This window comes from Coffea eugenioides, chromosome 3 (assembly GCF_003713205.1).
Source record: "Coffea eugenioides isolate CCC68of chromosome 3, Ceug_1.0, whole genome shotgun sequence".
NCBI lineage: Eukaryota > Viridiplantae > Streptophyta > Magnoliopsida > Gentianales > Rubiaceae > Coffea > Coffea eugenioides.
The window spans coordinates 19,275,378-19,290,954 of NC_040037.1; the positions used below are offsets into that span (position 1 = coordinate 19,275,378).

The 15,577-nt window shown below is 39.0% G+C and overlaps 2 protein-coding genes and 1 long non-coding RNA gene across 3 annotated transcripts; all 3 read right to left on the minus strand.

The window, feature by feature from the left end:
- Nucleotides 1-5,549: 5,549 nt before the first annotated feature.
- LOC113766254 lies at nt 5,550-9,360 on the minus strand. Its single transcript, XM_027310464.1, has 4 exons — nt 8,718-9,360; nt 6,887-8,535; nt 6,199-6,611; nt 5,550-6,036 (listed from the first exon to the last, which is right to left on the minus strand). Exons 1-4 carry the CDS (start codon nt 9,358-9,360, stop codon nt 5,550-5,552), a joined length of 3,192 nt encoding a protein of 1,063 aa, XP_027166265.1.
- A 17-nt stretch (nt 9,361-9,377) lies between these two features.
- Nucleotides 9,378-10,262, minus strand: LOC113766255. Its single transcript, XM_027310465.1, has 2 exons — nt 10,191-10,262; nt 9,378-10,139 (listed from the first exon to the last, which is right to left on the minus strand). The coding sequence occupies exons 1-2, from the start codon at nt 10,260-10,262 to the stop codon at nt 9,378-9,380; spliced, it is 834 nt and encodes a 277-aa protein (XP_027166266.1).
- A 3,594-nt stretch (nt 10,263-13,856) lies between these two features.
- LOC113767093 lies at nt 13,857-15,373 on the minus strand. Its single transcript, XR_003467859.1, has 3 exons — nt 15,286-15,373; nt 15,052-15,149; nt 13,857-14,003 (listed from the first exon to the last, which is right to left on the minus strand). It is a non-coding gene; the product is annotated as an uncharacterized LOC113767093 (long non-coding RNA).
- Nucleotides 15,374-15,577: the final 204 nt, after the last annotated feature.

The window sequence follows — 15,577 nt, forward strand, 5'->3', positions numbered from 1 at the left end:
CAAATATGGATCTCAAGTTTTATTTGGATTTCATTTAATGTGGAATTAGTAGGTTACATAGATCTTATTTGAAATATTTTCATTGGTTAAAGATTAACTATTAGGTTTGCCAAATAGTTGGTTTGGAATGTGATAAACTTTTTCATTAACTAAGTTGTGTAATTTCATGCCATCCATTGAAATCAAACCTATTACCTAATAATTGGTTTGTCTTCGAGATAGGATTGGAGTTCATGTAATAGTGACATCAAAATGAAACAAGAAATTGCACTAATAATTTCAGATTTCAAACTAGAATTAAACAATGCTTAGCCTAAACATCCTTTCATTTTCCATATACTTTGTACCTGCAACAAAAAATACCACCATACTTTTAAACTGGAACAGCACCCAAAATTTTTGCATCACCAATTAACCGCTTGCTATATGGCGTGTGTTGCGCTATGTCCAAAAGTTGCCTGCGTTGGACGGAATAGGAAGGCTCCAGTGCTCTTGTGGTCAGTTGCGTAGAAGCAAAGATCATCTCAGCATTTAAGCAGTGCCATACCCCCCCCCCACCCACATTCCAACATAAATTGACACTGACAAAATCACATCAATTGGTTGTCCTTACAAAATCTAAAACTAATTTTTTTTTTTTGTTTTTGCTGTGACTAGTAATTTATGTCAATATAAGTATGATTCGCATGCTAAGAAGACTATAGTCTAATGGCTAAGGTTGAGACTCCATAATTTAGAGATTTTGGATTCAAATCTCCCTGCTCACTCTTCCTGTGTTAAAAGAAAATTAAAAAGAAAACAGAAAAAGCATGACTCCTGTGAGTTATAACCAGATTCATCTTGAAAGTAGTCCAAGACGGCAGCAAAAGTGACATAAGTTGGTAGCCGCTAATGGTGTTGGCTATCTAAACATTACGATATTTGAAGCTATTTTTTTTCCGTGATTAATTAACTATTGTGGTATTAATTGTGGGTCCTGCAACTACATAAATAACAGAAATGATATAAAAATTACACATGTTGTCTTTTATTCAACTTTGGGCGACAAAATTGCTTTTTTTTTTTGGGTGAAAGAGACATAGTCAAATAATTCCACATTCCTCTTCAACATAGTCCAAGACATTAGCAAAATTGGCATACACCGTTATTGCATTGGCTTTTGCCTATCTAATTAATAGATAAGAGAGATGATATAAACAATTACGCATTACTGTCTTTGTTTCAACTTTGGGCAAAAAACCAAGTTCTTTCCTTTTGTTTTTGTTGAAAGATATATAATTACAGAATATTTTATGACAAACTGGGGCAAGATGCTCTGTCATCATCTGAAAGCTATTTTTTGGCCTTTCCTGGTTGAATATTAGGTAAGTTTTCCAATCCAAATAACGTTTCAATTGTGAATTTGGCATTGCTATTTGTGCCTGATGCTCAATATCTAGATTAATTAACATTGGAACTTTAGACAGTAGAATTACACATCAAGTTTGAGAGTTAAATTCACTAATGCAATCAATAAAAGGTAGTTTGGCTTTATATACTATTAGTTTTCATTACTTTTTAGATATTGTTATTGTCCCATTTTTGAAAATCTCTAAGATGGTCATAATGGTTTGTCCATTTTATTTATGTTTATTAGGGCTAATTTTCATAAATACTACAAGCAACACCTGCATTGTAGGTGTGGTAGGTGTGGTAGTTATTAAGAATTTAAACTAATTACCAATAGAGGATAATAACAGATTCCTTAATGTAGTAATTTAATCTACATAATAATTTTCTTTATAGAGAAGGCAAAAATCCGAAACTGTTTATCCTTCATACTACAACTGACATTGTATACACTATCAGGTCTACATGTAAAAGAACTAATCTTAATTTAAATTTAAATTTTAAATTTTACACATGTCGCATACATTCAAACTGGATACTGTATACATTGAATTTATAGTGGTCATTGATGGGATCAGGCACTAACAGTTGCACGAGTAACTATTTTAGGAGGTTGAATTCATCAGGCACTAATAGTTGCACGAGGAACTATTTTAGAAGGTTGAATTCTAAGAGTTAACTTCTTTAAAAAGTTGAAGGGGTAGTATAATCATTTCTAAACAGTGTAACATCATCCTTATACTGTATAAGAAGGAGTTGAAGTTTGAGTGTTGACTTTGTTTCCTTCTGCCGGAGAAAGTGAAATATCCTTTTTGATTCTTTATTATGTGACATTAGTTGCAGATAGTTGCATAAGTACTATTAAGCTCTTCTTAAATACTATTAAGTACTATTAAGAAGTTGGGTTTTCACTCATTGGTGGGATATACTTCAGGAAGTTATGTAGGGGCATCTCGTATTACTGAATAGAGCACCCACTCTAGGTATACAGGCATTCCAGCCTGTTTTAGTAGAAGGACGTGCTGTTTCTTTTGCCTCTTCATGGATATATAGTATTCGCCATTAAACTGCAATTGCAATCAAATTACTTATTCATTCTCTGCATAACCATTACCTTAGTTACTCCTCCACGTTGAACGAATGGCTATGGCCGTTTCTCTCTTGTGCTTTTGTTAGGCTTCATATATATCACGGGTCTCTAAAATCAAATTAACTTCTTTTGTGATATTTGGATGCAGGTATGGCTTCTCTTTTTAATTGAGGTGAGTTCATTGATGATTGTTAATGGGAGCACAAAAGTTGTCCAAGTGTTGATCCTGTTGCTAGAATTCGAGCATGGTGAAATGTCCTCTATTACGTTCGTTTCAGTGAAGTCAAAGGGATCAATTTCTCAAATTCCTAGGGTTTTCAAGTTCACGATTTTGCAAAACCAAGCTTCAAATCAAGACTTTGAAGATGTTGATGGGAAATCCGTGCCCAAAACCCTAATTCATGAAGCAGATCAAGGAGCAGATACTTTACTAAGTTGGCATTGTCTATTTCTCTTAGGAGCATTTGATAAAAGTGAAATATAAAAATTGAAATTTGATTCCATTAAATTATTGAATTGTTAAGTATTAAATCAAATACATTTGAGTGTATATCACATTATCACTTATTTTTTAGAGTAAGTTTTACCTAGGAAATTTGGTATCACTGAATTAATTTAGATGTTCAATTTTTTTTATCAAATATGTCTGAAAATATTAAGATCTGAATCCATTATATTTAAATGCTAAATTGGGTTATCAAATAGGACCTTAATTTCTTAGTTATTTAGTCGATTGTGTTAATAATAAATTGTGCCAGCTTGCATGTAAGTTGGAACCACATAGTTGTGGTTTTAATTGAGTTGTTTTGGGCCTTTTAGGTTAATAAAATAATTTGGTCAGTTTAAAACTTAAGTTGGGCCTTAATTAGTTAGTTCTTAGTTGGTTAGTTAAGTAGTTAAGTTTTGGCCCTTTTGGATTTGTACTTTAGCTATAAATAGTCGAACTCTTTGCTTTGATTAATAAAGACAATAGAGCGAACCAATTTTCCAACATTAAACATGCCTGTTTCCTTCTTGCCTTCTTTATGAGCCATCCTTGAACACCTTAAAGTGGTGCTAAGGCGCTTATCGACTTATTAATCAAATAGTCACTTTGATTCTGGCGTCATCTACCAATCAAATGTTCTTGAGCCATTCCTTGAGCATTTTGATTTCCGCTGTCTAAACCTTGATATCCATTCTAGATCCTCGGGGCTTGTGGTGCTACAAGTTATATTTGAAATAAGGAGAAGAATGTATCAGCTGGTATTAGAGTTAGTTGAAGGTATCAAAGTTATATCTCTTTTAGTTTTCTTGTTGGTGTCTTTGTCGTTCTTATTCTAGAGTTCTAGGGTTTTGTCTTTTGAGTCAAAAAAAAAAAAGAAGTTACTAGTCATTCATAGTACTGTTCATCCGTGTTATTGTTCATCTCGAAAAAAAATTATGTTTAAAGTATTTCTTGGAAATCCAAAGTTCTTACCTAGGGTTTCTTCATGAGTCTTGGGTTGTGTGAGCTATTTGCACTTGATACTTGAAACCCTAAATTTTCGTTCTTAAAGTTCTGGAAATTTTTTTAGGGAAATCTTGGCTGTTTATGTCTGTTTCTTGAATCTTTCTTGAGTTTCTTGAATTTCTTGATTAAATTCCAGAACTTCTTAAAGATCTTGAAACAATCTTTAAGGTTTCTTGAATTCTTGTGTTCAAACTTTTCGAATCTTGAAATTCTTGAAATCTTGAAAATTTAGGGCTTGTCTTTTACGAGTTTCGTCACAAGATTGGCGGCGCTCTTATCAATTTTCCTACTTTCATTTTGGGTATTTTTTTAGTTTACAAGGAATAGATTTACATACTCATCTGCAAATGAACTATATATGGTTGTAACTGGAATTGCATTATTTAACCTGTTAATTTCTCTCTTGTTTTTTTCCCTGTATGTGAGGCTGTTGTTATTCTCCAAACCTAGCTTTATTGCATATACCTTGAATAAGGTTGGTAATTTCATCACTGGACTCATAATCTGTCAAATTCAGTTACTTTGACGTGAACACTAGCTTCTTTTTTTTTTTCAAAAAACACTACTTTTATTGCTCAATCAAAAAATTAGAAGCCGAGCACTAGACTGGTCGTCAAGATGATCCCTTGATAGTTCTAATAGAGGGAAAGCCTAGCATATCCATCCTAACTTCCCCTCTCGCTAGCCGTGGAAGAGAACAGAGGTGGTGATACACCCTTACAGGATCCTGCGGATGCAGGATACCTACATTAGCTAATATGTCAGCCACTTTGTTGGCTTCCCTAAAACAATGGGAGAACTGTGTAGGATCCGCAACTAACTGCCATATTTGCTGCACTTCCCTTTGAATGTGCCATGGGCACTGGAACTGCCGTTGTAATATACCCACTAGTACCAGCGAGTCTGTCTGCACTCGAACCTGCACAAAGCCTCGTTGAGAGCATAAGCGTAGCCCCGTTAATAACGCTAATGCTTCAGCGCGCAAGCTAGTATTGACCCTCAGGGAAACCCACTAACACCCGACCATTTGACTCCCGTAGTATTCCACATCCACCACTTATTCCGGGATTCCCCTTCGAGCACCCATCCGTATTCAGGGATAGGAACCCCCTTCCAGCTGCCTGTCACCTAACCAAACAGACCCAACGTAATGAAGACGGCTGAGATAGCCTTTCAAAGAACTGATCAAAATTCCGCGCTACAATCACATGCAGAAATTTAACCTCAACCGCCTTGGTAATGTCCTGGAGAATGCCATGACAAATCTCCCCACTAGTCATTTTGACCCCTTCCCAAATTGATTTGTTCCGTGCCTTCCAGATATGCCAACAGATGAAGCTTGGCAGAATAGAAACCACAAAACGTCTCTGAGCATCCGAACGCGCAGACAGCCACCAAGCAACCAATCTCTCCCGCAGTGGGACTGTAGGTAGACCTATTCCGCACGGGGTGCCGAAGATGTCCAAAATCTCTACCGCTAGTTGGCCCGTTGAGAAACTGTGGTCAATCGCTTCCCCAGCCGCCATGAAGCAACAGAAACATTTTGAAGGTAATTGAAAGCCAAATTTACCCAATATATCATCCAGCGGTAGCCTCCGCATCAATAGACGTAACATAAAGAAAGAGACTTTCAGTGGGAGCTGAGGGAGCCAAATGTGGGTTGAATATCCAAGAAGGGTTCTGAGCTTGCCTTACCTCTTGGAAAGCGGAGGTCAACGAGAAATTTCCTGAAGGTATTAACACCCACACCACCTCATCTGGTCTCTCACCCTCCGGGGTCGGATGATATAGGATCATGGCTGTGATGTCCCTTGGGAGGTATTGTGCTAGCAACACCGAGTTCCACCTTCCATCTACCAAAAAGTCCCTGAACGATAAATCCCCCTTAACTGGGGCTTTAAGGAAAAGAGCTTCGTTGCCCAGCCAGTTATCATACCAGAAGTCACAGGTCCCGGCATTCACCAACCAGTGCATAGACAACTCCGCTTCCCTGCTGACATTGATTAACCGTTTCCAAGTTGCTAATGCACCCGCAATAAGCTCTACCTGACAAGGGTGAGAACGCCTACAATATTTCGCACGTAAGAACCGTGCCCATAAAGGCGTTCCCGTACAGAATTCCCACCAGAGTTTATAAGAGAAGGCTGTGTAAACATCCCTTAATAACCTAAAATCGACGCCCCTCTCCTCCGTCGAATAACACAACTGCTCCTAGCGGATACAATACCTGGCCTCCATCTTTGTCGAGCCCCATAAAAAGCCCGCACAAACCCTCTCAATTACTCTGAACACCGAAACCGGCATTACTGCGGCCGATAGTAAATGCAATGGGATAGATGAAAGAACATGTTTGATGAGAATGATCTTACCCTCCTGAGACAAAACCTTGGACTTCCATGAAAGGATTCTGCCGAGTATTGCTTGACTCACCTCACTGTAGTATGAAGCCTTACTCTTCCCAAAGTACAATGGGAACCCCAAGTAACGAATAGGTGTTTGCTGCCTTGGAAAACCAGTGATATGCTCAATTACCCTCCGTCGAGCAGCCTGTGCGGAGGGATGCACGATATACCCACTTTTTTGGCCATTCACCAACTGACCCGAGGATTGTTGGTAAAGCTCTAGCACCCGCACAATATCCTATAGGGCTCGAGCATAACCGTTTGCAAATATCAGTACATCATCAGCGAAAGCCAAGTGTGTCACAGGAGGACAGCCTAGCGGGACTTTAAAACCCCGATAGCCATGATGTACCACTAGGTTGTTTAATGCCCTTGAAAGAACCTCCGCCCAATCACAAATAGCACGGGTGATAGTAGATCCCCCTGCCGTAAACCCCTACTTGATTTGAAGAAGCCATAAGAAGCTCCATTAATTATAACCGAGAACCAAACATTAGAGATTAACCTCCATACCATGTCAATAAATCTTTCCCCAAACCCAAACCGCCGCAGTACATTTATGAGGAATCCCCATGATACACGGTCATATGCCTTGGACATGTCTAATTTCAATGCTACATTTCCTCCCCTAGACGATCTACGTATCCCTGACATTAGCTCTTGGGCGAGAAGATAGTTTTCGGTTATATTCCTGCCCTTAACAAAACCCGTCTGTTGGGGTGAAACAACATTAGGTAGAATACCAGCCATCCTATCAGCAAGGATCTTAGACAATACTTTATTGAAGAAATTGCAAAGACTAATCGGTCTAAACTTCAAAAAATCCTGAGGGTTCGGTCTTTTCGGAAGTAAGACAATAGAAGTAGATGTAATAAATCGAGGGAGCTCAGCCCCGCAGAAAAAGCTCAAAACTGTATTATATACATCCTGACCAATCACCTCCCAAGCAAAAGTAAAAAACTTACCCGTGAAGCCATCCGGGCCAGCTGCACTGTCACCGTCCATTACAAAAATAGTCCTTTTCACCTCCTCCATAGACGGATCAGCCTCTAAGCTACTGTTCTCCTCTGCCGTGATGCTGACAGGGATCATGTGCAATAATTCTGACGAGGATTCCGTCGGTGCAGAAAATAAGTTAGAAAAGTAGCGTACCGCTTCACGCGATATGTCTTCCTCCGCCTCCACCCATATGCCATTCATATCCTTAATACGATGAATTACCCCTTGCAACCTTCTCTGCCTTAGGGCGGCATGGAAGAACTTAGAGTTACGATCACCATGCCGGAGCCACTTAACCCGGGCCTTTTGCTTCCAAAATTGTTCCTCCACTGACAACGCATGGTTAAGCTGTGCTTGTGCTCGATTAAGCTCCACCTGGGCATCCTCCGATGGCTCATTGTCCAACCTTGCTTCCGCCCTAGTCACCGAAGCCTCTGCTTCACGAGACGCAGCAAAAATATTCCCAAACGAGTTCTTATTCCACTCTTGGATAGCTCTCCTTGCAGCAAGTAGCTTGGAGCATAAGACCCTCAAGGGGGAACCGTGACACTCCTGTTGCCAAGTGTTTCGAATAACATCAAGTAAAGATGCTCTAGATGTCCACACATTTAGGAAACGGAACGCATGAGGCTTATCATCTGTACGTGAAGTGAAAGATACTTTCAGCGGAGCATGATCGGATGGGTGTCTAGCCAAATGAGTGACCGACACGACTGACAGTAATTCAGAACACTCCCCATTAACCAATAGCCTATCCAATCGCTTCCAGATCCAAGCCCTGCCTTGGCGATTGTTGCACCAAGTGAAACTCGAGCCAGAAAAACTCACATCAAAAACTTCGGCCTCCTCCATGAAGGTCATAAGCTCCAACCCCTCAGAGCTACAAAAAGGCCGACCTCCTTTTTTTTCGTTAGGGGATATGATCACATTGAAATCCCTACAAATACACCATGACTGGTCACATGGTTTGTCAACCAAAAGTGCTTGCCAAAACTCCCGGCGTTCTTCCAATGTACATTTGGCATGTACAAAAGAAAACAGCAAGGAGCGAGGTAGCCACGGATGATGGACAGCAAGGGAGATATATTGTTGAGAATTCCCAGCTATAGAGCATACTAAGGGAAAATTATAAAAGACCCAGATATCTGCCGACGAATTTACAACTACAACATCAAACGACAACTTTAAACGTATGCATTCAATTTTAGCAACATCAAGTTTCGGTTCACAAATAGCCACCAACTGAACATTATGTAACCGAATAAGATTTTTCAAACGTCTCAAATTGGGAGCTTTGGAAACTCCCTTAAAATTCCAAAAAATGCTGTTAATCATGGGAAAGAACCTGGTATACGTCTGTGGAAGATGTTGAGGTGGAACGCAGCTGCCCTGTCGGACGGAAATAGCGCCCGTATTCCCTTTGGTTTTCCTTGTTTGCGAGATGTCTCCAATTCCCTTGACTGATCAACATTAAGCTCTTTCAAGGGAGAAATACGCAGCTCCACATAACAAATGTTGGGTCGCGGGGATAGGTTGCCTGCTGCCATTGGAATCTGATCATCCGCACTTTGCCCTTCTGCCATGAAATTCTCCCCAGCTTCAGCCGTGACTCCCTCCCTTGCACACAAAGCTGTGGGACGATCCCGTTCAGGTGCGCCATCATCTTGCCTACTCCCCTGCAGGGGAGAAATGTTGGGTTGCAGAGACAGATAACCTGCTGCCTTCTCTGCTCCAGCCTCCACCACCTCAGACGAGGTTCCCACGCTTGCAACCTGAGATGTAGGACGAACCACCCTTTCTGATGTGCCATCACCTTGCCCACTCGACTCCAGCCACACCAAATGCACATCAGCAACCCCACAACCATGCTGGCTACGATTAGGGGGTGTCAGCGCGTCCTCCCTGCTCACCAACTCCGCTGCCGCAGCTGCTGATTCTGGGCTTGGACATCCACTAGCAGGGGTGGGAGGCTGAGCTTCGGTCAGCATAGCTGGGATCGTTTCCGTCACGGGGAGTGCCCCCCAATCCCCCCAGGCTTCGCTGCACCCGCAGGTATTTCCCTGGCCACCTCGGCTGCATCCGCAGCTTCCTGCTGCTGTACAAGAGTTTGCTTACCCTTGTGCATGACCCCAGCACCATCCTTCTTACACTCCTCCACCAAATGCCCCAATCTCCAACAGGCACTGCAATATTTGGGTGTATCGTCAAGCACTATGTTTTGCCAAAAGCCTAGCTCTCCTTCAACAGCCACCCACACCCTGGAGCAAATCGGTTTCAGCAGGTCTACCTCTACGCAAACCCGCGCTACACTCGGTCTCGTGCCCGCTGCGGTTGCCGAATCCAGGAATAGCGGCTTTCTAACTGGAGCTAATATGGAGAATAGCGAATGTTTGTCAAAGTAATGAATGGGGAGGGCCGGCAGAGATGCCCAAACAGGAGCCAAAGCTGACTCCTTCTTCACATGGAAATCCCTAGTCCAACGGAAAACTCGCATCGGATACTTCCCAAGTTGCCACATCCCACATCCCAAGTTGAAATCCTGTTCGGCGGAACACTTGAGAAGAACATGACGATAGTCCAGGAGCCCAACGGAGACTTGATCCTTCAAATTTAGTGTGGAGAAGAACTTGCGAATCCCTTCTAGGCTAGGACGTCCGTGCGAGAATTTCCCCACCAGAGCCCAGCGAAAAGGAGTTGCTAGTTTATCAACCTCTGCTTTGGAGAAGATAACAGCCGCCTCACCTTTATACCTTGTTGCTGTCTTCACCTGTATTGGCGATTCGGCAGGCTAAGAGAACAATTGTGCAAAGGATTTTGCCGCACTTAGTGAGCAGGGAGTTCCATCCGCCAAGGTCGGAAGCGCCGCCGTGGATGAGCCACCAGCCGCCATTGCTGCGCATGCCAAGGGTTTCCACTCATGCACGTCCGAACTTTTCGAGACCTAACCTAAAAAGCAATAAAGGTTCACGTGAACACTAGCTTCTAATTGTGCTCTAAAATTAGTTATCTTCGGGCTTTTGATTGCGTCTCTTTCGTCATTACTTTTGGGATTCAGGGTTCATCAATTGTGCATATTTCGGGTTTCTAAGTTGGTTTTCCCTTTTCACTTTTGTGATTTTAAATGCAAAAAATTTTAGTTCCTACAAAATTTGTGATTGATTTATGTGATAAACTGAAATCGTTTCTATAAAATATTGTTATTTCTTTTGCAAAAAGTCATAGTTTGAATGTTTTTCAATTGGTTGATTTGTCAAATAGGTTGAAAATATTCATCCTACTTTTTTCAGAATTGTTTGGCTTTCTCTTCTTTTGTTATGATTTCTTTTAATTTGTTATTCAGCAAAAGATTTGTTTTCTAAGTTTTTTTTTTTTGCTTTGGGTTGTTTGTTTGAAATATTAAAGAAGCCTGGTTGTTTCTGGTTTTCTACTTAGTTCCAAATCGAAGAATTCCTACAGGCACACATGATTGATCATAGTAATAAATTATCAGGAGTCCTTCAAGGTCAAACTCATAGGAACGAGTTAATTTTCTACTTTATTTACTCTAACAAAAATAACAAAAGTTGAACTCAAAGTGTGTTTTAATCACTACTCACGAAATTAAATAAATAATCAAATCAAATAAGATAGAGGTGAGAAAACAAACGGCAAAAGACTAGGGTTTCAAATTTTGATCTAGAGTTTGAGTTAATTAACCAGTTAGTTTCTTAATATGGTAAGAATGTATCACACGCAAGAATCTTAAATTATGTATCGATACATCTAAGTTTTGCCTATTAAATCTCACATCTCTCTCGATATCATGTGTATTTAATTAAACTCTTTAAGATCTTAGGTGATATAGTTACATCATATGAACTCTAATCTAGTGTCATGATTAGGTTAAGTAAGTTTATTTATGTAGTGCATGGTTGTACATCGCTTTTCAATTCAATACACTCCAAAAAAGATGTCCATGGTGGCCAATCACAAATATATAATTAAATAAAAAAAATCAAGGCAAAAGGTAAGAAATTAACTAAGATAAATAATCAAAACTCCATCATAAAACCCTAATGCTAAATATAAATTAGTTCATCATACCTGTAAGAGTAAACAATACTTCAATATTGAAAAATAGAAGACTTAGAATAAAAAGCATATAGAACTTCCTAGTTGAAGAAACTCTAAGTCCTGTGCCTTGATCTCTAACTTTGATTCTTGAATTTCAAAGAAAAATCTTAGAACTAATGTTTATATGCAAGTGTTTTCTCCCGAAAAACATCATAAATAGCCCCTATTTATAGTTTCTTAAAGTATTATCCCAAACAGGGTAGGATTGGGTTCATTGGAACTAAAAAATGACAATTTCGTTCATTTTTTCCAATGAACTCCTGCCTAAACTCTGGCGCTGGAATTGGGACTAGAGAAACACTAGCAAGAAGACCGAAATCAATATCGGGCAGATCTCTTGGGATCGATGCACAGATCCTTTTTGAAGTCAAAAAACTCTATTTGGGCTAAATCATCTCTTGGTCAAAACATGAAAGTTGTAGCCTTTTGAATTATATTTTTAATGCCACAAGATTAATGTCATTTAGAGGTATGGACATTGAGATTTGCCCAAAGTACTAAAAACTGGTCCGAAAAGCATCACAACGAAACTATAATTTAGTAATTTGGACTTTTGGGTATGAAAACATGAGAGCCAAACTTTAATTCTGAATAAGAATTATAGAGAACTCTCTTAGCTTCCGAACGAATTAAGAATCATCTCAATTTGATCTTGGTAGCTCAATTTATTGCCAAAATATTGAAGCAAGTCAATCTGGCCAACTCCCTTCTTACTCTTTATGTTTTCTTCTTCCATTGCTTCTTCGCGCTACATTTTTAGTCCATTTTCTGTCCAGTTGAGCTATTCACCTATTAGAACAATATAAGAGTAAAATTAATTAGTTTCTACTCAATATAAAACTCAAATAGCATAGTTAACTAGCAACTTATACATCAAAATATACAATAAATTACACCCTATTAGTTCCTATTTTGAATTTTAGATCTATTACTTAGTTCCTATTCTAAATTTTGGATCTATGATGAATTTAGGAATCAAACTAAAGTTGATTGATAAAAGTTGTTATTTTTCATAATTTTCATTATGTATATTTGTCAAATAAATTGAAGTCTTCGTCCAAAATAGGCTTCAATGGATATCTTTTAAACGAGATACGTGCTACTTGAGCTTGTAATTATTTTGCACGTTGAGTTGTCTACAACTACTTGTTCTTTGATTCAATACATTTTGAAGGTAGTTTCAATCATTAATAGATGTTTGTGGGCCTGAACAAATATGCTACTGAGCCTGAGCAGAGAAAAATCTTCAATAAAGTTGGTGAGTTTATTAATGTCAAGCTAATGATGAATCCTGAAACTAAGTAAACTAATGGATTCACCTACCTTAGTTTTGTTACTATGGAACAAGCTAAACAAGCTTTGTTCATAGGTCAAAAATTAAGTGTTTTTTTTTTTCTGATTTAGTTGTTATGATAAAAGCTGAATTTAATTCATATCTTTAGCAGCCCCAAATTCCAGATGCATGGAAAACAATGTAGTATTACCCAAGTCAAGATAGTGATACTCAATTTGTTTCTAGGTAATATTTGCAAAACATGGACAAAGGAAGATGTAAGTAGATAACACTACAACAAAAATGGCCTTTAGCGGCATTTAAAAGTGTCAGTATAGACAATTTAACCTGACATTTTATCTATCCTCACACCTAGGGCGAGTGTTGTCCCTTCCAATGTGGGGATAGCCTCAAATCTTTAGCAACATTCAAACGTGTCAGGAAAACCATGCTGCTATAGCATTCCCTCTGCCAACAAAAACGTTTTTTTGTGATAATCGAAAGTGTCCGTATAGCATTAGAACATCAGTAGCGGATCAGTAGTATATCCAATTTATGAAGGCATCTTTAGTTGTCTTAATATATGACTTTAAGGACACGTAGCCATGTGAATTTACACTGCTTTGGACGACATGCCCATTTGTCATTAGTGCTTTTCGAAGTTAAGCTATGCTGACACTTTTAATTGCCAGGAGTTTTTTCCCTGTTTTTTTTTATATGGAAGCAACCTGCAATTAGTCCTCCCTGCTGTACATTCCATCAACCAGAATCCCAAGGGACTTGTAAAATTATCTCAAAGAGCAGAATGCATATAGCAATTTAAAAGAAGAAGTCGATACTCAAATATAATTCATTGAATTAAAAGTCGATAACAAGTACAAACATAGCAAGTACTAAAATCGCAAACAAGTGCTCAAAGCAAGTACTAAAATCCCAATAAAGTACCGAAAGATTCTCATTTACAATAACTTGAAAGACTTTCTTGTGCACAAACAAAAAGACTCTCATCCCTAACAAGTTGAAAGAAATGCTAAAAGTCAGGTAACGTAATTGTACAATATTAGCAACGATCCACGAGAGGTATAGTATATATATAGTACATTGTTTGGGCTCATCAAGATGAAACAAACAACTACCACTGCCCATGTTGATGTATGCTCAAGAGTTGTCTCCTCATTTCCACTTCCTTCAGCCATCTCTAGGTGGAGCAGTCCGGCTATGCTTTAGTAGAGGTTAGTGCCAATCCTTCAGAAGAAGAGAAAACAGCCGAGAAATTGAAGGGATGAAGAAAAGTGTATACAGTGATCTGGGGAAACAGAAATTTTTTTTCCAATTCTTGAGCATTTGAGATTGGAAAATGATAGGAAAAAAATTGCAACAATAATAATATAATAACACCCCAGGAAATAGTTTGCGTTCAAGCAATTCAACCTACTAGAAATCATGTCATGCTAGAAATATAGCCTTTGGTCTATCAAATGCGATGGAAAAAATTATAGATATTGGACATAACTATGTACTGCAATTTCCTACTTGACAAGGTGTGTGGGACATGTGTCCAAGTCTCTGCCTCAGCTGGTCCTCACTTAAGTCAGTGCTAAACAAGTCATCATTATTTTTGAAGCCAAATCAATCATTGAAGCAGTTTTGGGGAGCGTAGCATTGTACTCCCAATCACTAACTGGTGCCTGAACAGCCAACATTGTCAACAAGCTGAAACTAAAGCTCGTCGTCCAGGCAACATTACATACAGTAGTGATCACAGTACCAACACTGTCAAGTAATGCACTGAACAAAAGACAGTATGACTAAGCAGATTAATCATTCTCCTTTAAACATCAGATAATATATATTATGTTTGACTAACTACAAGGGGCATTTGTCACGACAAAAGGGACGAGTGTGGATGCAGACACAAAAGTGCACAGATTCAAGAGCTCAGAGGCATGAGAGATTCTTAAATTTCTCTCTTTTATAAAAATAATGGTAGAAGCACCAGTATGATCAGCCAGAACAGTGTTCGATACCAAGCATCCCTTAAGCTAAAGAATCATATGCTAGCAAAATTTAATCTTATTTCACACAAACATAACCATAGATGTTGTCCAAGTTCAAAGTTTTAAACTCGTACATCAGATCAAAGCACTTCTTCGAAATCAGATTAAGGGATCATGCAAAATCAGGTCAGAACCTCACCAAAGGCAACCACGACAAGGAGACAAATTAAAGTTTCGATAATTCGAACAAGAGAAGGTTGAGACATATAAAAAGTGGACGAGTTCAAATAACTCACCCTGGCCATGTTAAAAGATGGAAATCTTGAAAATGCTTTGGATAGAACATCATCATTCAACTCATTACCAAGATCACCACAGAACAAACGAGAATCATCTGCACAACACAAACAGTAATACTGAAGGCATTAATACTAGCAAAAACAAGATCAGTGAAGGAATTAAGACAGGCGAAAATTGTCATAAAAAATGATGAATGCAACCACACAAGGAGTAGAGTACATGAAACTCACTCTCTGGCCAATCTGCAAGTGTAGGATCCTCCCATGCCTGCCCTGCTGCCTTACGAGGTACTGCTTTCTTCTTAGTCTCGGCCTTGTGTTATACGTTCCTTTCAAACCTACAGTCACAGAGACTGATGACCTACGAGTGAAATAACACAATTCCTGTTTAGATATAATGTACGTATAAAATGACATCCAAAAGTAGAATGACAAGGTGGTGATCCCATGAGGTGAGCCTACCAATAGCATAAAGAGTAAAATGAACTAGAAGAGCTCATAGAAACCATGGGTCTTTACAAGA

What these genes read in the sequence shown, in the direction of transcription:
- LOC113766254 (XM_027310464.1), bottom strand. Translation starts at nt 9,360, where the DNA reads ATGCTGACCGAAGCTCAGCCTCCCACCCCTGCTAGTGGATGTCCAAGC. An exon ending in CTTCCACAGACGTATACCAG is followed by an intron (nt 8,536 to 8,717) that starts GTTCTTTCCCAT and finishes TTGATGTTGTAG; the next exon opens with TTGTAAATTCGTCGGCAGAT. An exon ending in GGGAAAGATTTATTGACATG is followed by an intron (nt 6,612 to 6,886) that starts GTATGGAGGTTA and finishes CGAGCCCTATAG; the next exon opens with GATATTGTGCGGGTGCTAGA.
- LOC113766255 (XM_027310465.1), bottom strand. Translation starts at nt 10,262, where the DNA reads ATGGCGGCTGGTGGCTCATCCACGGCGGCGCTTCCGACCTTGGCGGAT. An exon ending in CTCCCTGCTCACTAAGTGCG is followed by an intron (nt 10,140 to 10,190) that starts GCAAAATCCTTT and finishes TCGCCAATACAG; the next exon opens with GTGAAGACAGCAACAAGGTA.